Source organism: Tetrao urogallus (genome assembly GCF_951394365.1).
Source record: "Tetrao urogallus genome assembly, chromosome: 2".
Classification (NCBI taxonomy): Eukaryota; Metazoa; Chordata; class Aves; order Galliformes; family Phasianidae; genus Tetrao; species Tetrao urogallus.
In genome coordinates, this window is record NC_136814.1 from 25,858,096 (window position 1) to 25,882,832 (window position 24,737).

General features: G+C 35.6%; 1 protein-coding gene across 1 annotated transcript in view; it reads left to right on the plus strand.

The window, feature by feature from the left end:
- Window positions 1-24,737, plus strand: part of PRKCE (protein kinase C epsilon) — a gene marked incomplete at both ends in the record, with an annotated part of 268,767 nt that overhangs the window by 171,502 nt on the left and 72,528 nt on the right. The window contains 6 exons of the mRNA XM_079550695.1: window positions 264-346; window positions 2,142-2,274; window positions 5,154-5,296; window positions 6,464-6,560; window positions 8,106-8,320; window positions 10,328-10,501. Coding sequence (XP_079406821.1) covers window positions 264-346; window positions 2,142-2,274; window positions 5,154-5,296; window positions 6,464-6,560; window positions 8,106-8,320; window positions 10,328-10,501 — 845 coding nt within the window. The remainder of the gene's footprint in view (window positions 1-263; window positions 347-2,141; window positions 2,275-5,153; window positions 5,297-6,463; window positions 6,561-8,105; window positions 8,321-10,327; window positions 10,502-24,737) is intronic.

Consider the following 24,737-nt stretch of genomic DNA (forward strand, 5'->3'; position numbering starts at 1 on the left):
TGCTAATGTTTTAGTAGTGGTTATACATCTTGAGATTTTGGCAGATATGCTTTAGTTTTCTTAACCCTCATTGTTCTCAAAAGTCCATTGTCTTCTGACTTTGTAAGTGAGGCTTGTTGGATACAACTTACCAAGTCACAGTCATCTGCGGCCTGGATTTAACATCCCAGCACTTCTAGTCTTCAAATCAGTTTTAAATCAGTCTTCATGAAATCTTTTTTTCCTAAATCTGTTGGTGTTTCTTTTGTTGTTGTTGTTTACAGTTTGCACTTGTGTAGTCCACAAGAGATGCCATGAACTTATAATAACGAAGTGTGCTGGCTTAAAAAAACAGGAAACCCATGATGAGGTAAATGTTTATTAAAAAAACATTTTCTAGATTCTGCCTTTCATCTGTTCATATTAGTGTTGTGTTCTGCATTTAATCAATAAATTTTGTGAACTTCTTTGTGCCCTTCTTGTCCTGTTCTGACATAGAACTTACTTTAAAATGGCAGATTATGACAATAGTTTAATTTACATGGAAATTACCATAAAACAATTTATTTTTAATTAGTGAACTTTTTATAGAATTATATAATGTTTTAGGTTGGAGAAGACCTTAAAGATCATCCAGTTCCAACCCCCTGCCATAGGTGGGGTTGCTACCCACCAGTTCACTGTCTAGGGACCCATTCAACCTGGCCTTGAACACCTCCAGAGATGGGGCATCCACAGTCTCTCTGGACAGCCCATGCCAGCACCTCACCACCCACTGAGTAAAAAATTTCCTCCTAACATCTAACTTAAATCTTTTTTCTTTTAGTTTAAAGCCATTCTCCCATGTCCTATCATTATTAAAACTGTGTGAATAGATGGTCCCCCTCCTGCTTATAAGTTACCTTCAGGCACTGGAAGGCTGCAATGATGGCTCTGTGAACCCTTCTCTTCTCTAGGCTAAACATTTCACTACATTTTTGTGTGGGTGAGTTACTAGCAGATTGGATAGGCAGTAAGCTTGGATATCTTATGTCAAAGAAAAAAAACCCACGCAGTTGCTCATAAAACTTCTACAAAGACTGCATCCAACCTGTTGAAATGTAGAACAGAAGTTGTCCAAGCACTAAAGAAGGCTCCTGGAACTATATAAGATAATGCTATTATGACAAGGTACTGCATGGCTGAGATTTGTGCAAAATGGGCCCGTCCTTCACTGTAGGCTCAGATGAGGCAGGATGTGAATGATCCCAGTTCATTGGCCATGCAGAAGAAGTATATTTTTGTTTCAGTCTGGTAAAAGACTATATATCAGGAAAGCTATGTGTAGCTATGGTTTTGAGCCAGTCTTGCAACTTTGATTTGAATTTGTCTGAAACATTGAATATTCTCATTCTTCCTGGGTGCTCCACTGCCATTTTTCATATTAGAACTGCATTTTAACATGTGGTTCACAGTAAGTATTTAATGCTCAAAAACTGATCTCTTGTATAGGATTGTGATAAAGGATTGTGTTTATCTAGTGCTGTTTATGCATGGTATCCACAGGAAGATATGAAATCTTGTGTGGATTTATATTCCCAGGCTCCAGACTGGTGGAGACTTGCATGGTTTGCTGATATAATGCTCTCATTGTTTAGAATGGCTACTCAATCATTGGAGAGAAGCCAGTGGTAATAAGAAAGGGAAGGAAAAATACTGAAATAAATCTCCTGCTGTACAGTGGCCACCATAAAAACTTATCAGTGACATCCTTTAATTAGTATGTAATCAAACTTTGGAATCCCTAAACACAATTAATTGTTGTCATTTTCATCATCTAAAGAACAGTGAGATATGAGAAGGCAAATGGATTATGATATATAACTCTTTCTTAGTCCTGTATTCTGCCTCCTGCTCCTCAAACAATTGGGAGTGACTTCCTTGCTTTCCACATTAAGAGATCTTTCCTGATAGCTATGTTTTGTTGTTTTTTTTTTTGTTTCCAGAAGTACTACGAACTATACTTTATACTTTTTCTCTTGGACAAAGATCATATTTTGAGTATATTGGCTATTTCATTTTTTTTTTAAATTCTGTGTGATTTTAAAACATAAAAGGCCTTGTTGTACACTGAGTATAGAAAGATTAATTAGAATGAATTGTGTTATGCTCTTCTTTTTCAGCAAGTGGGATCTCAGCGTTTCAGTGTCAACATGCCTCACAAGTTTAGCATTCACAATTACAAAGTGCCCACCTTCTGTGACCACTGTGGTTCATTGCTCTGGGGTCTTTTGAGACAAGGTTTACAATGCAAAGGTAAAGGGTGTCATTTTATAGCTTTTCTTTCTCTTCGTGAGTGTAGCAGATTTGGCAAGACCTTTTCTGATTTAATTAAAAAAATGCTGCTACTTCCAAATTACTCTGTCTTTTCTTCTGTATTTGAAGGCTAGTCAGAACCAGTCATGTGTCTACATCCAGAAGATGAGAGGTTTTGATATCTAGCTGAATTATGTTTTGTGGTGGTCTGTCTAGCACCATATAGAAAAAGAAAACAAAAGACTCAATATGTTCTGTGCTTGAAAAGCTGTATAATCTGGACTGTATATGAAGCAACTCCTGGAAGGAGTATTTGTGTTATTTTAGCTGACAGATAGAAATTATTGGGCTTTCCATATCTGCTTTTTTTGGAACAGCAGAACATTCTTAAAGGGAGAAAACACAATATAAACGCAATATTATTTTAGAAACAGTAAACAAAGTACTGCAGTTAGTGTTGTGATGTCATAAAGATTGTCAGATCTTTAGAGGGTAGTACGTAACAAACATTACAGACTTTCATTGCATTATACCTTTATGAATGGAGGGGTCATCTTCATAAGTACAAACATTGCTCAAAATAATGCCTCCTATTTATTACTGTGGAAACTGCAACAGATACGTAGAATGCAAGAACATGATTTGATTGAGCAAATTCTCAGCTACAAAAGACTATTTTTTCAACACATTCACCACAGTTAGCTGTATGTTTTCATCAGCAATGAATAAGAACTTACTGTTGCTTTTGTAAACATTGCACCAGCAGAGGTGCCCCAATGTCACTATTGCCACTGCTGAAACACGTCACCCACTGTGCTCCCATCCACTGTCTGGTCTACATAAACGATCAGCAAGTGTTGATGAATGTCACTGGATGCCATTTTTTCTACACGAAAGAATTCAAATACATGCCTTTATTCCACATGCGGTTCCATGTCAGAAGCCATTGTGTCAGACTGCCCCTCTGCTGTCATCTGTCACACAGCAACAACATGTAACGGGATATTGGTAGAAAGGTTCAACCTCTGCTGCCGTACCATCAGCGTCTGCTCTGACACTGTGTGCCAGCATCATAAAATAGGAGGCATTACTTTCACAGCAGCCCTCTATTTACATCTAAATGTGTAACCTCTGAAATGCTGTCTTTTGCAGTTATTTAAGATGAGGCATAATTATAGGTGAAGGTCAGACTTAATGTTATATGTCACATACTACTGATCAGTAAAAGAAGACATACCTTTCATGGCTAAGTGATGAACACTAAGAGATGTGAAATTCCATCCTAACCTTGTGATTCTAGCTAGTGCTTAGTGATAAAATAACTTGAAATTCTCTTTCTTTATTAATGTTAAAGATTCTGTTCAAATTGCTATTTTAATTACGGTGGAGATATGTTTAGAAAAGTTTTTTCAGTTAAATCTGATTTTTTTTTTCCCCTGAATTTTTAATCAGAACTATAGTATCTCTCCACTTAACCTGTGAGTTTATTAGTTCACTAGCATATTCTCTCTTAGGTACCACAATCATTCCTTCCTTCTCAACAACAGAGAATAATGTTATGTCTCATGTGCATATGAAAATACAATATTATCTTCATGAACTCTAATATTCTTCCAAGCTGGAGTTGCTTTCTTTTCATTTCTTTTTTTAACAAGTGTACAACAATATTTACATGTTCAGAGGTGTTCTTGCTTGCCCAGTGTAATTATTAATACCGTGAAAAGTGTATTGCAGAGCTATTTTTTTCCTGGTTTTGGTTTTTGTTTGTTTTGTATTTTTTTCCCACTGCATTCATGAAGTTGGAATACGCAGAAATGTCCTGCTTTCAGCTCTTCAGAGTCCTCTCTTATGAATCCTATCACTTAGCTTTCATCACTGAATATACATACACTGAAAGTATCATGTGTAGCAGTTTCTTTTTGCTTTCCTTCTGAGCTGAAACATACATGGAAATAGAAATATATTTGGAAACCTGCTTTCTGAAGTGCGTGATTACTTCCAAAGATTATCTGCACTACTGTCATCGTCTGAGGCAAATGTTTCTTTATTTAGGTTTTATGCAGTGACAAACTGCCACTGAGTAACAATATAACAAAGCGCAGGTTTATAAAACTGTTAGGTTTTGGGTTTTTTTGTTTTTGTTTTTTGAGTTTGGTAAAAAAAAAAAAATAATGAAGTGAGGAATTGGATCACTTGAGTGTTTATTTAGCATTTAACTACAGTTGCTGTTTTGCTTTCTTTATGCCTTATTCCACAAGAGGGCAGTGAAATCTAAAATAAGCCATGTTTCCTCACTCTATGCTATTTTTAATAGAGCTATGTTCTCCCTACTTCTTACTCGTTGTAACCTTACTGACCTCCTACTGGTATGCTAGTTTCTGGAGATGGTATTTAAGAGAAAGAGCTTAGTAAGTGGATTACCATTTGCAGGGTAGAGAGTGTTTGAAAGTACCAAAGAACTTAAAGCACTGATAATTTTTAGGCCTGCCTGCAGTAGGAATTCATTTTCCTCAGTAAAAATGAGCAAGGAACAACATATGAGAGCAAATGGATGTCTAAAGTCCAAGCTCTGAGAAATTCTTCTATTTTAAATTCTAAATAGGATTTTTATAGTATCGTGAGATGTTTTCATTTGTTCCTGTGCCTATCTGGGGACTATATGAAGACTGTATGAGAACTATAAGTTCTGCATTTTCATAGCAGAAGAATAACAACTAGGTTGGTCATTTTATAGTCATTACAAATCCAGCTAAGTGTTTTTCTACCGAAATTATATTTATTTGAAAAAACTACTGGTAGATCCAATGAGATTTGATTTAAGTAAGACAAAATGATAAGATAGTATTTATGCTATTTTGTTACTTTACATTTCATTGCAGTTTGCAAGATGAATGTACATCGACGCTGTGAAACAAATGTGGCACCAAACTGTGGAGTGGACGCTAGAGGCATAGCTAAAGTTCTTGCTGATCTTGGAGTTACTCCAGATAAGATCACTAATAGTGGGCAGAGGAGGAAAAAGGTAATTTTGGTATAAAAATGACACTACTGTGGCTGTGCTGTAGATTCACAAGCTAGAGTTCAATCCCATTCACTTGATTAGCACAAAAGATTTTTTATTTATTTATTTATTTTTAAAGTTAGTGCATAACTAAGCCTTTGGCCATTGAGTTACTCTTTTATTCTAAACTTCAATATGAAATTTATTTTGAGCTGATGTAATTTTGTAGAGCTGGAGACTCTGTAGTCTGGAAATATTTCCCCTTTATAAATCTAAGAAGGGAGATTTGACAGAGAGACAATATCTGACACATCAATTCACATCAGTAAAAAGATAAATGTGTCTCTGACTCAGAATTGGCATAACTAATTGTTTGAGACACTGTGCTACTCCATAACATTATTAATAAGTGATAGTAAATGAACAACGTGTTGATGCACATAAAAAGGAACTGCTCATCAGATGATGGTTCCAGAGTTATTATTGTTATTATAATAAGAAGTAGACTGATCTTCTTCAAATGAAAGCCAACCAACTACATCCAGAGTTACTGGAGTTATTGTGGACTTGCATATCCTGGATCAGAATGTGGCCACGTTTTCTATCTCAGTTTGCTCTCACTTGCAGGAATAGGCAAATGTTAGGCATAATTTCATAAAACATTGTCCCTTTGTTGTTTACATTTTTCCAATTATTGAGTACTTGGAACTCATGTATGTTGTTTCAAAATGGTACAGAAACAGAGAAGACTCAGAAATTAATTGATGTTAGACTCCTGAGAAAAGATATTTTCATGTTGTTACTCCAGGAGTGAGTTTGTAATGTTTGCTAATATATAATTAAATGTACCTATTAGATTGATTTCTACACGGGTTCAGGGTAGCTTTTTCAAACTTTCTCTCCCAGTAGGTATGATTATTACATTTATTTCATCTGAAGAACCTGTTTTCTTTTAAACTGTTGGTTCCTTCTGTTTGTATTCTGGTCTTTATTTGGTGTGATGCCATCTCTTGATGGTTGAGGTTCTGCCAGTGGGAGCCAGTAGGGCTAGAACATCTTCAGTTTTCTTTATATTTCTACTTGTGAATTAATATCGATATTAATTCACAATTTGAAAATGAAATTTCCACTCAGTGCCCAACTCTGGAGGACCTTATAGCTTAGTACCCTTTTTGGTTTTGTGTTCAGCTAATTGCAGGTGCAGAGAATCAGCAACCAGTTCCTGGAAGCACATCATCAGAAGAAGACAGGTCAAAGTCAGCACCGACTTCTCCATGTGATCAAGGTTGAACTTTTTGTTTTCTAATACATACTGTCACTTACTGCCCTTATTTATAAGGAGTAAAAAAGCTAACACCTCCAGCCTATCTAGAACCTGATTAACCAAGTAGCTACGAGAAAATGAAGCACTTACTGAGAAAGATACAACGTGTAAAAACTTGTTTTTAAGACTTGCTCTCATTTCTTTAAACTCTGTGAAAGGTAAAATTATAAAACTCAAAATATTTTAAGTTTACCAGATGAGTCCTTGCCTAACTAAATACCTTAATATAGGAAGGTTGTGCTGTTGTGAGAGTGATAGCATTTTAAATAGTACCACAGAACCTAAGTGTTCTGATCTATCTGAAAAATGCCTCTTGTCTTTTAATAAGTTTCTTAGCTAAAATTAGCTTTTTGAAGTTCCATTTGAACATTTATGATAATAAAAACTTCCACACAATTAGCGTATGCTAGAATACCTATGCATTCTCTGTAGGATTTAGAGACAAATATTGTTAACTGTCACTGATATTACATTTTTTTTCTTGAGCTGATCATTTCGATTGACAGAACACGTGCGTCAGCAGTATGCTTAGAATCTGATCCAGCTGGTATTTTTGAACATCAATTGTCTGTGAATGCGTCTTCTGTACCACTGCGTCTGTCAACTAGTGAATGCAGTATCCTCCACCAAGGCAAAAGAAGATGAATATTTTTGTGTTAAGTTCTTTGAAAATTGTTTACAGTTGAGAAATTTATCACCCTTAAGGGGAAAACTTGCCAAAGTTGAATCCAGAACTGATTAAAATTTCTCAACCTTTAGGTTTCAGAGGCAACATATTAATTATATAATAATTTTGAAATATTTGAATATTTTGGTTAAAATTAGAATAAAGAATTTGTCTATATACTCTTCTACATTTCACTCTTTCAGATACCCAGTTTTTGCTTCCAAAGCCATAAGGCAGAAGTACTATGTAAAAGCTTGAGGCAGATTCTGAGGTACCTTAACCATCAGGACTCACTGAATTTTAGTGTTTAGAAGCCTTGAAAACCATTTAGCAAATCTACACACAAATCTACAACGCCTACGTGAAGGAGCACTAACAAGTTGTCAAATGCTTCATTGACTTGTGTCTGATAAGAGCTGGAGCTGAGTAAGATACTCAGCTCATGTTGGCTTCCAAGAATTGGGATGCCCAGCTATCCTTTGAACTTTTGAAGAAATGGCTTTGAAATAACCAAGCAGGAAGATGATTAAGTTCCGCAAAAAGACAGAGGATTCAAAACAAAGTACTGTTCCATGGTAGTGAAACACCCAAAAAAATCACTACAATGACTATTTGGCCCCTCTTCTGACTTACCATTCACATTTTGCGTGTCTTAGTTTCATCTAAAAAGGCTGTTCTTCCAATTGCAGCAAGTTTTTAACTGATTACTGTAAAGTGAAGAAAGTTTATGAAATATGTATACTTAGCTGCAGAATGCCTTCAAGGGCACTCTAAACTGATACAGACTAATACAGATTGTGCTCAAGGAGTTCGTTTAAAATTTTCTTTTGTTTCCACAGAAATCAAAGAGCTGGAAAACAACATTAGGAAAGCATTATCATTTGACAACCGGGGAGAGGAGCACAGGGCAACCGCTACAACATCAGCAGACAACCAGCTTAACAAACCCGGGGAGAATGGTGAAAATGGGGAGGTCAAACAAGCACAGACCAAGCGAATAGGCCTTGAGGAATTCAACTTCATCAAAGTATTAGGAAAAGGCAGCTTTGGCAAGGTAGATACTTTTTTTTTTTTTTTTTTCCCTTGGTATGTAACTTATTTGTGACTGTACTACTTGGAAAATCCTTGTACTGATATTCAGAAAGTGTTTTCACCTTGATGGTTTTCTTACATACTTTATGCATAGGGTAAAAGCCACCTTTGCAGTGATGGTCATGAATATGAGTCTGCTGATCAGCTGGAATTTTCCATGCTCTGTCTCACTACAGTAACTAAGGTCAAGTCTTGTGAAACAGAATTGTCAGTGCTTCATTGCTATATGCAGGGACACCTCTCTATAGACCAGGTTGCTCAAAGTCCCAGCCAGTCTGGCCTTGAATGCTTCCAGGGAGGGGAAATTTACAGCCTCACTAGGCAGCTTGTTCCAGTGTCTCACAATCCTCACAGTAAAGAATTCCTTCCTGCTATCTAGTCTAAATCTACGCTCTTCCAGTTTTAATCCATTTCCCCTTGTCCAGGTAGATGACGTCAGTTGGTCTTCCTTTATCTATTCATGCTGTAATTCCTTTATAGAAAGCCACCAAGTTTGTCAGGCATGTCTTGCCCTTGGTGAAGCCGTGTTGATTACCAGCAATCACCTTGTGTTTACTTTCCATGTGTCTTAGTAGGATTTTCAGGAAGAACTGCTCCACGATCTTGCCAGTCACAGATGTGAGACTGACTGGCCCATAGCTTCCCGGGTCTTCTGTTTTTCTCTTGAAAATGGGGTTATGTTTTCCCTTTTCCAGTCAGTGGAAACTTCACCAGATTGCCATGATAGATAGTGGGCTTTCAAATATGATAGATAGTGGGCTTGGAAACTTTGTCTACCAGTTTTCTCAGAAGCTGTGGATGGATCTCTTCAGGTCTTATGGACTTGTGCACCTTCAGGTTTTTTAAATGGTCTCAAATCTGATCTTCACTTACCACAAGCAGATCTGCCTTCTCCAGGTTCTTACTGTTGCTTTCAGAATCTTGGACGGTATGGCTAGAGCCCTTGCCACTGAAGACTGAGGAAAGAAGTCACTGAGCACCTCAGCCTTTTCTGTATTCCTTGTGACCAGGTCTCCAGTTTCCTTCCAGAGAGGACCCACATCTTCCCTGACCTTCATTTTATCACCGAAATAGTTTTGGTTAAGCAGGAAAAATCAGCCCAGGAATAACACTGTGCAGTTCTGAGTTCATTTCCTCTCTAGATAATATCCAGTTCAAATTTACTCACTTCACTGAACAATTTACGTGATACAGTGAGTATAGGGGAGTTCAAAAGCTACTGGAAAGACTAGGTATGACATAATTCACCAGATACCTTCCCACAATAGGGAATTGACAAGGTTAGAAGGGGCTCTATTTACAGTGCTTACAGATTTTCTTTTCACAGTGTTATGCACTATGTAACCTAAAAGAACTGAAATGTGAATCTGTTTCACAAGTACTCTCTTCCTTCCTTGATATATGGGAACTGCAGATGTAAGTGCACAGTTCTTTTTTGTCTGCGTGTTTTCTGATCTGTTCTCTGAAGCTTGCCCTGGCTCCAAGCCAGAACTAACCTTCAACAGAGCACAGAACTTGAATCTTAAATTGTAACAGTTCAAATCAAGAGTTCTAAAGTGACCAGGGTAATGTGAGGAGTTGCATATCAGGTTCGTCACATACAAGTCTCACAAGCAAAAATAGGAGCTAAAAGGAGGGAATTAATTTATGTTCCTTCTTTTTTTAGTTTTTGAGTTCTCATTAATAGGGACACTTTAAGATATGCAAATAAAGAAATAAAAACTTCTCATCCTCTGCATTCTCAGCTACTATGTATGGCTTGTCTCAAATTTAAAGAATACCAGAGAGATCTTTCCCTAAAATTACAATTATTTAATTTTATAAGCAAACATACTTGCTTTGATAAAATTGTAACTAATATTCCACTGTTGCATTATTTATTTATTGTATTTCCAGTGCGTTCAAACTCATACACAGCCACTTATGGTATGTGTTGCTTTTGTGTACATGGGATTTTTGTTCGTTTTAGGTAATGTTAGCTGAACTAAAAGGAAAAGATGAAGTATATGCAGTGAAAGTCTTGAAGAAAGATGTCATACTTCAAGATGATGACGTAGACTGCACAATGACAGAAAAGAGGATTCTGGCATTAGCACGGAAACATCCATACCTAACACAACTTTACTGCTGCTTCCAGACAAAGGTAAGCTACATGAGGCTTCCACCACTTTGTGCCCACAATACAATATGTAATATTTCCAATACTTAGCAGATAGCAGCATAGAAAGTATAGCCATAATGCAAAATCATTTCTGAGCAGATGCAGATATTTCAGCATTTCAGTAGCACTGAATGGGAGTGTTGGCTGCTGCTAAGTAGCAAAAACAGTTACCCTGTAAGTACCAGGAGATGGCAGTAAATGAGTTCAAATAAATAAATAAATAAATAAATAAACCCCCAAAAAACTGCTGAGGTGAGGTTTCTGGATTTCCTGTATAAATTTATAATGTGTACATCTATTGAATTGAGTGCAAATGTTTTTAATATTTTATGTTCAGAGGGAACATTCTAAAATGAAGTTGTTAGAAATAAGATTATGGCAGAATGCTCTTCTGTTTTGTGGTTTGTAGTATAAAATCAATGTATGCTGCCTATCAAATAAGGTCCTATAACGCTAGTGCTGGCCATGTACTTGAGCAGCAGGAAGAAGGAAAGGTGGAAGGAACCGATAATGAGAGCCTTTTCCCATGGTGTTTTCTTTGTTAGTAACTTTTCTTTAAAAATTCCTTGTTTTAGCATATGTTTTGCATTCGCTCTTTGAGATGAAGCAAATGTTTGGATGCTGTGGCTGACTATCTAGGATCTCTGAATCCAATCAGTCTAACTGCGTGAGATCCAATTTATGTCACAGACTGTTACTGTTTATCATTGCTTTTGCCCCTTATTTCTCTCATCATTCACCTTATCTGACAGTTTTTACTTAATTGTTCAAAGAGCTTTATTGACAAAATGTACATAAGGTGAATCTGTCTTGCAAATAGAATATCAGTTGTGTATAACTGAATTACCAGAAGCATCTTTTATTTTCAAATTGTCTAATAAAGCATTCACTATTTCTAAGCATAAGCGGTTGAACTTTACCAATCAAAATAAACATGCCATTCATTTCAACATGATCAGCTTTTGACTTATAGGGAATAAATCTAGTAAATATACATATGCACACACATGTGTGCTTATATATATATATATATGTTTATATACAAAATTTAAATAACATACTTGAAAATTAATTTCCTTCAGTTACCAGTCATATAGATCCAAACTACTGGGTTTATTTTCTTTCATTAAGATGTTGCATTTGAGCAGCTGAATCAATTTATTGAAAACAGGTATTTGTTAGATTAAAGGAATAATTAAATTTGAATATTAAACAAAAATAAGAGTACATAATGGTACACATTACCATATGTGTGTGCTTACATAAATGTGTACATATTGCCAATCACTTCTGTGCTATAGCTAAAAATGTGCATTGTACAAGTGAATTACTGAAGTGCTTGTTCAGAGTTATTTACAAGTTGTCAGGAAAAATAAATGGAACAGTGTGAAAGCCAGAGGAAGAAAAAAAAGAAAAGCCAGTTTAGTAGAAGCAAAACTGTAGCGTGTTCAAATAACAAATGCCTAATATGACTTGAAAATTCCAAAAATACAGAAAAAACATTAGTGTTTTATACACTTTGAAGTTAACACACACACAAACACACACACAAAAAAAATGGCCCAGGAAAGCCATTTACAAGGAAGCCATGTACAAGGAAGATTCTTCCATGTTGTCCACAAGGGGTGTTTCTTTCACTTATTGAGACTTTAATTTCATTTGAATATCTGTGTGTTCGTTTAAATATTGTAAAACGTGTTCCTGTCACTGAGCATAATGGCGATTTTAGATAAGGAAAGTGATGGAAAGATTGTAGTGTGGTTAAGGGATAAACTCCGTGAACAGAGAGGAATCTTTAGGGCTAAAGAAAACCGCACACTCTGAAACACAAATAAATGTATCGCTGCTGTGTATCATGTAGCAGAACATATCAGTAAAAGTGAGTTATGCTAGAAGTTTCTCCAGCTACTACTCTGGCTTTCTGGAAATTTTATTCCTTTTTGTTGTGTTGTTGTGTTTTTTGTTTTTTCCACTTGTCTCACCTCTGTTGTATTGTGCTTTTTCTCTTCTTCACCATTCCCCAGGGCTGTTTATCAAAGCAAGGTATTCAGAAATTCTTAGCGTCTTCTCTCTTCCTAAATCTCTTACTCGAAGAAACTAAGCTACTTTGTTCTTGCAGTGAAAAGATATAACAAGGTTGTAATTTGTTCTTTTTTCATGAAATCAGAATAATTGATAGTTAAGTAATTTATAGAGTTACAAATCATAGGCCAATGACACTAGGCAATCAAAACTGCATTGAATGGTACCCAATCAAATGCAAAGTCCATACCTGAAAAATCAGTGGTTTTCAAGCCTACAAGCAATTTGCAAAGAACTCTATGAGGAAGCAAAAATGTAAAAGCTAAAATTAATTCTAATTGGAATTAATAATTAAAATATGTCTGTTAAAGCTATAAAATATTTATAGATGAAAAAAAAAAAGAAACAGTACTAAGTGAATGAGTCAATTAATGATTTGCTTGCATTTAGTAGAAAAATAGATAAGGAAAGCTCGTTAACCATAGAACAAGTATGGTCTATGGTTAAAGTAGCTTTACTAAGAGAAAGGCCATTGTACAGTAGAGTTTAAAATGTGTTGAACAGTAGTATCTAGTTACTTACATTGCAGTTGTATGCCAGACCATTGCTGCTATATTTTACAGAACTGGTCATTGAAGTGATCATGCTGGAATTAAACTCTAAGTTTCAAGTCGAGCTTATTTGTTGCATACACCCTAATTAATGGGAAGGTTGACTCAGTATTCATTGCCAAAGCTCTCAGAGGTTTATTTTATGCAATAATATTGCTTGCTTTGTTCCTCTTCCACAAAAATTTAAATGTAAGAGTTCAGCTTTAGGTATTGCGGTGTTTTCCCTCTGTGTCTTCACATTATTACTAAAGAAAAGTTGCCTAACGTGCATCATACAGTCAGTATGCTTCAGGTTTTTTTTCCATAAAGCAGATCTTCATTAGTATCATTTATTAAATTCCATGATTTTCATCACAAATAAATAAAAGATCATATTTTAGAAATATTTAATATTCAGAAATCGTGCCAAATAATGGCTAATAACAACATACTTTGTTTTTCGCTTTGTATATCCAAACCTACCTTTTGCATTCCTATCTGCAGATGAAAATTCTGCAAGTTACAGGCATTGGGACAAAAAACAGCTTATATGCATCACTAATTTAAATACAGGAATAATTCTTCTAAATTCAGGATTAGCATCGTAATCTTTTTGTGGCCTCAATTCATCAAAATATTCCTGTTTAACTGTAAGCACATATTTTCACTCAATTAATCTCAAAGCTATGTACAGGTCAAAGTTTTCCAGAGAATTAAATGTACTTTTCAGAAACTGAGCCTTCAATTGGGAGACTAATAAAGTCCTAAAAGTTTATTTATAAAATACAAATTCTGTTTCCTATTTGCTTAGCTCCGTAACTTTGATGAAACCAATTTGCTCTAATTCCATCAAATATGAGCCAGAAAATCAGCATTCTGTATTTAAATTATATGCATATAAATGTTGTACTTTAGGGAGTACTGTGGTCCTCTACAGTGACCTGGAAGTCAAGAGAGCTGGGTTCTGTTCTAGAGCTTGAGATAAAGTGTGTAAGGCTGATATATGATGTTTTGTCTGCAGTAGTTGAGGTATGAACTCTGTGACCCAGTCCCACACATTAGAAAGAGTGTAAAATCTACTGGCACAACCACAGCTGACACAGTGTGTTTTTATGTAGAAGGAATTCAGGTGATTTAATGAAGCATACATTCTAAAACCATGTCACATCCTATATGATTCCTTTCTGTTTTGGCCAGACTATGGTCAAAGCAACTGTCAGTGTTTTCAGAGGCCTGCTTTGTAAGCCTAAATTTATAAGCAAAACTTTCGATCTGTCTACTGGGATGCAAATAAAGAATTTTGCATTCTATATATGACACTCACAAAAACTTGCACAAAGCTCAGCATACAGTGTACAGTGTTTCTGTAAGAGCTTACTGTTTCTTATCATCATCTTTGATTTATTCAGGAGCTTCATGTCCTTTATTGAGAAAATGTCAGACATGGGGAAAGGGAAGGTTTAGGTCTACTTCTGTTTGCATACTTTTTCTTTTTTTCCACATTTTCCTCTTACCTTCTTTTTCTCTTCTATATTCTGTCTCTCTGACAACAATTCTGATGTTGCCCTTTTCCCCTCTTTCATATCCTCTTCTCTTCAACCTTATGCCTTGCTTCAGTGATCAGCTGTGGGACAGTGTCAGCATTAGGTTTGATTGATAATGCTTCAGTCAGATGGCTGGTGAGGGAGTCTTAAGTACTAGAGCTGTGTTCTCTGAAGGCATTCTTGAATGCAATATTCTGTTTGTAGTTGGAAGTATTAGAACTCTGAATATTAAAGATTTTTCAATGGAAAGTTGAGATTCTACAAAATGTAGGTATACATACCTTCATTTTATTCCTCATCTGCCCCTTTGAACCTTCCTTACAGTATTAAAATTCTGTAGAACTCTATCATATGAGATATACAGATATACATATGTATGTTCACACTCCGTGTTTTCTAATAAATTAGAAAGAAAATGTGTTTTTTAAAAAAAATATTTAAGATAGGAAGATTATGATAATCATAATAAATTTAAAACACTAGAGAGCTACTGCTTCTAACACCTACCATTTGTTTTTTTTATCCAACTTCACGAAATTAGTTAAATTTGAGACTTAGGCCCTCCTGTTCTATTTAGATTACTATCTTCAACAAAATTGCTTTCTGGACAGTCATAGTATGGAGTACTAGAGAGTGCTACAAGTATAGAGCAATTTTTATAATGAATTATAAAGAATTAATTGAATTAATAAGGACCCTTAGCATTACAGTTATTTTTGTTGGAGAAAACAATTGAACTAAGGCTACAGTGAGTCAGAAATGTTACTACAGTTAAAATGTTAGACTTATCCAACCCTAAAAACAATTTTTTATTTCCATGCAATTGGCTTCATGTTCACTGCAGCCTATCTATTCATTGTGCATAGTTCTGGAACAGACCTGTAATGCAATTTGATTTTCCTCTATATTCTGATACTGCAAGGTAGCCACATAATGTTGAAAGACCTCAGGGACATTTATGAATAGGTGGTAATGAGCCTATTACCACTATGCCTATCTATTAACTATTATGTTCTACCTAGAGGTTTAGTACTTCTTTGTATGGGTGCTGTGTTTCAGGTACCACTGCTCTGAGTGCATTTGCACAATGTCTAGAGTGCTTTGGGCTGATGGGTTTTAAAGCTAAGAATTAGGAGATTTTCTTTCAGTTTCAGCAGTTATGCTGTTACTTTCTAATTTTTGCCATATCTCTGAGCTTCTTTCTGCATCAGAAATCTCTTTGTCAAAAACAAAAGTCTTTCAGTCTTCCTTCTACTCATGGTCTGAATGAGGGCTGCTCTGAAAGCAAAGCCTGCTATCGTATTATGTTGGCCCATAACATTAGAGGTGGATGCTGGCAGTAAGGCAGTAGGAACTGAACCATTCTGTCAGTATTCAGTTACATTTTGTTGTGCTGCAGTTGGCAGCGGTGGGGCAGTCTGACAAAACAGTATTTGACATTGGTGTTCATATGAAGGGAAGGTATGGAACTGAAATCCTCCATGTGGAAATAAATGGCACCCACTGACATTCATTGACACTTGCTGAATGTTTATAGAGACCAAACAGTGGATGTGAGCACAGTGAGGCAGTGGGTGGTGCATTTCTGTGGTGGTGATAGCAACAGTGGGTCACATCTGCAGTTGCAGATTGTTATGAGCACAGCATGCAAACTCTTTTTCATTGCAGATGAAAATGCATAGCTGGTGGTGGTGGTGACTGTGTTGAAAAATTGTATTTTGTAGCTGAGAATTTGCTCTATCAAATAGTGATCTTGTCCTCCTTGTGTGTGTTGTATTTTCCATGGAGATGAATAGGAGACCTTACTTCCAGGGCGACCTAAGTATTTAAATGCTTCTAGGGAGGGTTTGGAAGTCCAGTAGTACAATACTATAGTAGTGTTTTGCTGTAGGATCAGTATCAAAAGGCAGAATGTTTCAAAAGATATAAAATGAAGTTACATTTTTGAAGAGATGTACTTTTGTCAGGAAATGTAGAAGTGTAAAGGAAGAGACTCATATATTTATGATGTCCTTAAGCCTTGCTTTCTAAATTAATTCAAGGAGAAGCACTGTAACATTTGAACAAAACTGTCTTGGCTAATGTAAAAGCCAGTCTTATTTTTCTTACATATATTTGTACAAAAAAACAAATGTCTTCTGTGCCATTTATTATATACAGTGCAAATTGACCTAACTGACTGGCCACTATAGTATTCATCTGGGAATAATCAGAGTTTATAATCTGTTTTATCTGGTATTCTTGTATTTTTGTTGCTAAGCAGCTAAAGCCATTATGTAGATATTGCTATATGGGTGTAATCAGATTAGCACAAGTTTGCATTGCCTTTTATTACTGATTAGTGTCAAATTAGAACTTTTTAGGTCCCAATTCTGTTTCTTATTATCCCTGCTTCACTAGATATGTACATGTGTATAACAAAAGACCAAATTAGCCCCTATATTTTTAGCTATTTCGGTGCTAAAATATTTTAATGCAATCTAAATAGAAATTTTTCTGATAATTATTTCTTAATGAAAAGGGCTAACTACAATAAAAAGGTAGAATAAAATGGTAGGTTTTTTATATCCATCTGTACTTATTTATATTCAAAATTCTTTTGAATATTTTAACTGTATTATTAAATATGTATATACACAGAATGTGCACAATAGTAGCTTTCTTTTTGTTCCAAATTGTTTTCCATAGTCATTCTATATCACAAATATTGCAGTGAACTCATTCTTCAGAACATGTCACAAAACCCTCAAAGCTAGAGTAATATCTCTTATATCATACCATCAAAGTCCTGTGTATATAGGAAATTTTGGCAGAAAAAGGTTTTTCAAACATTTGAGTAATGCATATGTTAAATTTAGATTTCTTATTGACTGCATGAATTCATTGACTGTAATCAGTTTATTGTCTAAAAGTAGACGCTGTGGTCAAAAATAGTTGGAACGGTGAAGCTGCTGATTAAATACTGTAATCGTTGTCTCTCTCACACACACAGGCCCCTGTTTCCAGCATGATGACCCGGTTTTGGAAACTTGCTATTATGCTGCTCAGTTATTGCTAGCTGTTCTTGAAGATTATTAAAGCCTGGTTAGGTCACTAAAGACTCATTGTTCACATTAGTCCTTTTAGTGTTACACTTCAAGTCAGGCTATCAGTGCAGCCAGACTCATCAAGGGTCTGTAGGAGAAACTGCTCCTCCAGCATAGAGAAGGCATCAATCAGGAAAGTCTAAATGCTTCTCTTTCAGACCGGAAAGACTTTTATTTTGTGATGCAGCACCCAAACTGAACAGGACTCTTTCACACCCTCTCAAAGCTAGGGCTTGTTCCTAGTTTGCATGTATAAAAGTGAGAGCTGCAGCTGCAGCTCCATGTTTTTTGCTGTGCTGTAACCTTTTGAGGCCTCGACAAACCCTGGGAATAGCCCTGACTCAGCATCTGCAGCCAGAATTCAGTGTAACTACTGTCATGAAATAGTTGAGGGTGAGTTATAATTTGTACTGATTTTATTTACCTAATGCCGGTACATTAGGATTTTAGAGTTTATGCTGCCAGTGGTGTTGCATGTATCTTAGTGCAGCCAAGTGTAAAATTCAGCTTCATAATTTTAGTTCTGCTGTGATCATGTGGAGACAGGAGGGCTTAAGGATAACAGGTGGAGGTAAGGACCTTTTTCAGTACTGTTTGCATATCTCTTGAACAGATTATCTGGAACTACACACTGCACACTTTTCCCCTTAAGAAAAATTTCTTGCTCCAGTTGAGGCATGTTTGAGGGAAGAGTTTTTCAGAATATATCGTATCCTTTGCCAGTAACTTTCCTGGCAACTCTGTCTGTCTTGTACACCGTGCTTTAAGCAGAGATCAGAGGAACTGGGAATGTTGTCATCCAAACAGGGCAAAGGGGGTAGCCAATTTTGAATAGAACTGGAGGATATCCATCACTTACTGGGTCTATAAAATCACTATAGAAGCTTTGTCTTACTTCTGTCTTAACATTATGCTAGTTGGTTCTGATGTACCTAATTCAGTAAATTTGGGGGGGAATGGAGTACCCAGTGGAGTACCCATCATTAAACAGGATAATTGGACAAAGACGCTTAAAAAAAAATCCTGCAATTGTGGCTTTTAGTTTAGTTTCGTCGTGGGAGAGAGGAGTAGGAAAAACTACTAGTAATCAATGTTATGACAGTATCCCTTGAAAGAAATATGCCTGATGGCTTTGTATCAGGGTGTATCACTCTGCAGCCATGTGCCATGACCCTCTTTCCTGTTCTTCCTCTTCACATCTTGAGATCATCCTCAGGCCTGGTGCAGAACTCCTTTCCCCCTACTATTTGGTCAGTAAATACTTGAGTTCATGACTCTTGTTGCCCTACTAGTACACTTTGTGCTCTTCCTTGTATTTTACAGCATAAAGCTCTATTCACAATTTACTTCTAATGGGTTCCATACAACAATGAATTTATAATGATAAAACCTATCTTTAAAATAAGTGGAAGCATAATGTTTACACAGGTTGCCGTCAGGACGCCTGTTTATGCTGGTTAACTGTTTAAGAAACTATTTAAAGAAAGTCCATTTTACATAATTGATAATAGGACAACATTTCACAGTGTGTTTTTTAGGTGTTGCTCATACAAGTAAACAACTAACTCATCCCACAGGAAGAGAAAAAGGAAGTTATATATCAAATTTGATTCTTCAGCTTCTTTCCTAAATGCAGGAAATTATCCTCATTGGGATTCATGGATTAATTTTTCGTTTTATTTTGCAATAGCAGTAAGCTTAGTAGTTGATAATTGTACACAAGAGAATTTTGCCATGGGAAAAAAGTGAAATTTACAAAATAATTGTTTGCATCTTTATTAAAATGTTCGTTGCTTTTTTGAAATGTGCACAGTAATAATTTTAAATTCAGTCTTATCTCACATTTTAATATATTGTTGTGGGCCAGACTGAATAGTTTTAATGTTGGCATAGAATGTCATCTACACATACAGCATGTATGAGGCAGACCAAACTCAAGTAGGGTGTAACTTAGAATAGATTTCTTCTAATCTCTGCTTCTCAAAACCACATCACAATCAGATTATTTTTACGTTAATAGGTGCAGTAGAAGAATTAAAAGACTCGAGTTAATGCCATTTTATGTCAGTTTCAGTCCTGTGTAATTTTAGCAGCAACACATACACAAGCACTTTTTTTATTGCAGAAGGGTTTGCTTTTGCCTATTACAGTAGTGTTTAGCCTCATGCTTATATGTGGGGAAATGAGTAAAGGGCTTCTTTGTTTTCCCATGTCGGGTGGGTCCAAGGCCATTCTTTAAGCTCGGAAGTATTCAGTGCATTGTTTATCTCCTTAAAAAGATGGCAAGGAAGCTGATCCATAACACAAACCGAGCATTTAAGAGAAATGACTCTTCAGGATAGATCAAATGATGTGTCGCTTGCATGCTTGTTTTTCCGTCTGAACTAGGAAGAAATTAGGTATTGGGGTATATGCAACTTCCACTGACAGTTAAAAACAGTAAATGTAGATCAGTAAGACACATACGGGTGAGCTGTACTGGGAAAAAACTTTGTTCTTTAGAGTACATATGCCTTGCCAGCTGCACAAGAAAGGAAGTTTTACTTTTAGGTACTTTTAGTTCAGCAGATAAAAGGATGAAGGAAATCCATTTTATAAACTTCTGTAAATATATTTTTTGTAAAAATCATCATGTAATCAGCCATGATAAGTAATTTTAAATGCAAGTGTAGAAAAAAACCTATGTCTTAGAGATAAGAGCCTGTCTTCTCTTCTGCACTGCTTTACTTCAGATGATGGCTGAAATCATTACATTTTTGGGCAGTATTTCCTGTTGTCTGATTAATTCATACTTGTGAATTGCCAGGGTTTTCAGCTGCGTGAAGCATATGCTTTGCTAAAAATTGATCATGTTCTGGAAACAGGAAAATATGGAACAGAAAGTAGATCCAGTTAATGCATTCAAAGGTCACTGTTGCATTTATAGAACTACAGAAATCCAGACAGTGCAGAGAGCTGTACAAATAATGACTTTCAATAGGTATTGGAAAAGCCTGGCTCAGGTAACTTCAGTTTGTCATTTGGAACAAAAAAAAAATCACTGTGTGGTGCCTACATAAATCAATAAGTAACCATGAAGTGCTTCCTTTTTAGGAAAGATTATGAAAATGCATTGAACAGAGAATGTATGTCAATTAAGAATTCTGCATGTATTTATCAGTTTTCATTATTCTATGTGCTCGTAATTTGTCTCTTTAAATGTAATTTTTTTCAACCTTTTATGACATTTCTTTCATACTCTTTTGGAAAGCTAAATTATGCAGGGAGCCACATAAAAGGTAATATAAGGATTTGATCTCATGAAATACTGAAAAAGACATAAAAAGAGCCAAAAGTTTGTTCAACCCAGTATCCTGTCTCTAATGATACCAAAGATGATGTGCAGGAAGAATGTAGGCAGAGGATAAAGCATATTATGCCATTTTTCAAGATACTCTTCCAGTATCAGAAGAAGTGCAACTTTAATATTTCATGAGCCAAAGATGGTGTTCAGTGAGGTGGGCATCTTTGCACATAATACAGCTTGTGGCAAGTGTTAAGAGTGAAAAACTACGCAGAAAACTGGAAAACTATATAGAAATGTAAATGATGTAGACCATAGTTCTCTTTTTAGTGGGAATGTCCTCTTAAATAACACATCTGCAAAGATACAATCCAATACTGCAGCATTTATGCAATTTCTTTATAACAGTATACCTGAAAGTACTGTCTATGACATTAAAATTCTCCAAGCTGCATTATTTCTCCATAGTGTTTTGCAACAGTGACTTACTTTGCCTGACTACCTTATTAGCAATTAAATATGCTGCAGTTTCTAAGACAGAGGAAACAGGCATTTCCATCAGATGGATTGATGTGCTTTCTGTAATGAATACAAAAAATACTGTATAGTATAGTACAGGTAAATAATACATAATAAATCTGATAGAACAGTCTCAAGTTACGTTTTCCAGCACTGAGAGTTAAGGTGGTAAAAGAAAGATGCAAGTGTTACATTATCTTGAGTTTTCCCATCAGTAGAATAGGCAACAAACCACAGCTGCCAATGTCATGCCTGAGCCAAAAGGGCATCGTGCATGATGCAGTAGACTTCATTAAAAAGCATGCCAAACAGTGGTGCCATTTTCTTTCAGATTTTCAGTCTGCAGTGTTCTTTTATTGAGCTTCTGAGATATAAATGAATTAAAGGTATTTTTAAATTTATTTCAGTGACTATTTAACACTTCTATCTGAGCATTGCGTAGTGTAAGTGTAGAGTGTAGACATCTCTTCCATAAGTAATAGTAGCTATGTTGGATATATTGATGAGTAGAGCCCATTAATCCATTTATGGACCCATACAATAGGAAACATGTTCTAAAAGAGCTTTTACTTAGCTTGTTTGGGCATCCAAGAATACTCATTTGTATTTTTAGAAATTTTAGAGTGAAAGGGAAATGAGGTTTAGGCAGGAAAAGGACCTTTCTTCAGGGAGTTAAAATTCAGTATTCCAGATGATATTTTTAATTCCTGGTTCTTTTTAGTTGTATTCAGGTGTGAGAAACTTAGTGGTCATATTGCTGAGTTGTCATTCAGACTGGCTGATGCCACAAGTTCGCTTTATTGATTATATATATAAACATCCTTTCCATGCATGCAGTACTCAAGAGCAAGTTCTTTAACGGCAACTGCTGTACTCAACAGCATAGGAGAGGAAGCCTGCAGAGCTTTCCTGGCATAACAAGAAACAGGAAGATCCTATCTAGTAAGATTTTGTGATCAGAAATAACAGAATTTTAGATTGGAATCTGAATTTAGAGTGGCTTAAACTCACAAAACCTCTGAACTTTTGGGAATTTGCCATGAACCTGTGGGAAAAGTTAAGAAAGAATTGTTGCTGGGTGATGTGCCTGAGGAGATTAACTGGTTTCCACAGTACAGTTCAATGTTGTATTATTATATAAAACACTTGGTGTGATTCAAATATCCCTTAGGCTAACATGTAATCTCAGCCACATGTGTAACCCAATATCTAAGTATTGTTTCACTTTGCTTTTTAACTGGATTTAGACTGATGGGTTTAAGAAGCCACAGGCAGCTCCCTTGAACCTAAAATATCACCTTTTTCAGAATTTGGTACACAATACAGCTTCATTAAAATTTGTTAACCATTATCTGATTACAGGGTTAAGATCATTCTGCAAATAGCATTGACAGAAATGAAGTTTATTTACTGGCCTTGTTCCAGAGCAAAGTACTGTTTTATCCATTAGTAGTATGCTGTTTCTAATGTTGTTTACATTCCTTGAGGAAATGTGGAAGCTACTGCTTGAAGAGGCTAAAGGACATATGAGTCCTTCGGATTCTTCTTGAAAATATTCTGGAAGTAAATGCTAAATTACATTATTCAACTTATTTTCAGATTGCAGAGAGAACATTGTGTCTTGGCAAACTGTGTCATATTTGAATAATTAAATCTAAACTATGAAAAAAGTTCCCAGACCTTATCATGATGCAGTGAAGAATTATATTATTTTTTTTTTGTCCTGCCCACAAGTTTTTCTTGCAAGTTACTGCCTTTGTCAAATTACTGAGGGCCGCAGAAAGATATACTGACTACAATTAAATTTACTTGAGGATTTGAGTAGCATGATTAAAAATTTTTAAATGTTGTAATCTGAAAATAAAAAATCTCACTTTTTTCCCCTCTATGTACTTATATCTGTTAATTTAAAAGAGGGAAGTTTGTGATCATGATTTAAAACTCACTTATAATTTATGTAAATTGTCCCATAGAAACCTTTGGTAATAAACTTCAAAGGAGTTTCATGAAACCTCAAGATGAATGTACAGGAAGATTTCAAAAAGATCTTCTCTCTCCTCTGGAACTGAAGACATGGGAAATTGTCTCAGTTCAGCTGACATGTGCTTTGAAATGCTAGGTTAGGATGACTACAAAGCACCAAATGGGAAGCTTCAGATCACTGCTAGTATATTTACTGAATCACAAAAGGCGAAGCTCATGCAAATTGTTACCACTTTTCTTTTGTTCCTAATTCTAGAGAACATATTTTAATGATTAAGATACTTTTTCTTAGAATGAAAAATTGCACAAGACCAAGGTTATGGCATGTTGTATTCATTGTATGCATTTTAGTCCAGGAATACTGCTAGAAATGCAGTGTGGAACCACTGGGACTGCGTAAGCTACAAGTCCAGCATTTTGTAATCATACAGAGCTAGAAATATATCCCATTGAGCATGTTCATTTTTTCAGTAATACATGAGATTTTTTAGTTCTTAATAGCTAACAAACTGATTGCATCATTCTGCTTTAGCAGCTTGTCATGTTTGTTTGTCATTTCTTGTGTCCTGATCTTAGTTTTTGATCTTTCATGAAGAAAGATATAAACTTTGCTGTCTCTTTGCCTTGTTTCATGTAACACCACAGCTGCTACAGAGTAAAAGTAAATATTTTATTAGGACTTACAGCATATATTATTTTTTGTTTATTGTCAAATGATTTATGTGAAGCTTTGACATTGGTTTTGAAATGCACAACTCAGCAACTGTTGATTCCAAGGCATCAATAACTGTGAACAAAAAATGCTCACATATGAACATTTTTTGTTCATATATGAACAAATATGAACAAACGTTCATATATTACGTTCTTTGATATGCTGAAAACCTTTGCTAGTTTAGGGACAGAACATTCCACAGCCTGAAATTTAAAATGTAAAATAAGTAAGATTCAAAAACACCTATGTTCATATTTCACTGACATACACAGAATAAAATAAAGTAATTTATAATCAAAAATAAGATAGCTTGTGTGTGTTTGTGTGTGTGTGTGTGCGCTCAAACTTCAGTGTATCTATCTACAAAAGTAAGGGTAAAGGTAGATTGAGTCATAGATATAACTGCTCATTTATATGTAAGTGGTGGTCTTTTAAAAATTTTAGCTGCAATTCTGTTTGTTTTATCCAAAGAGAAT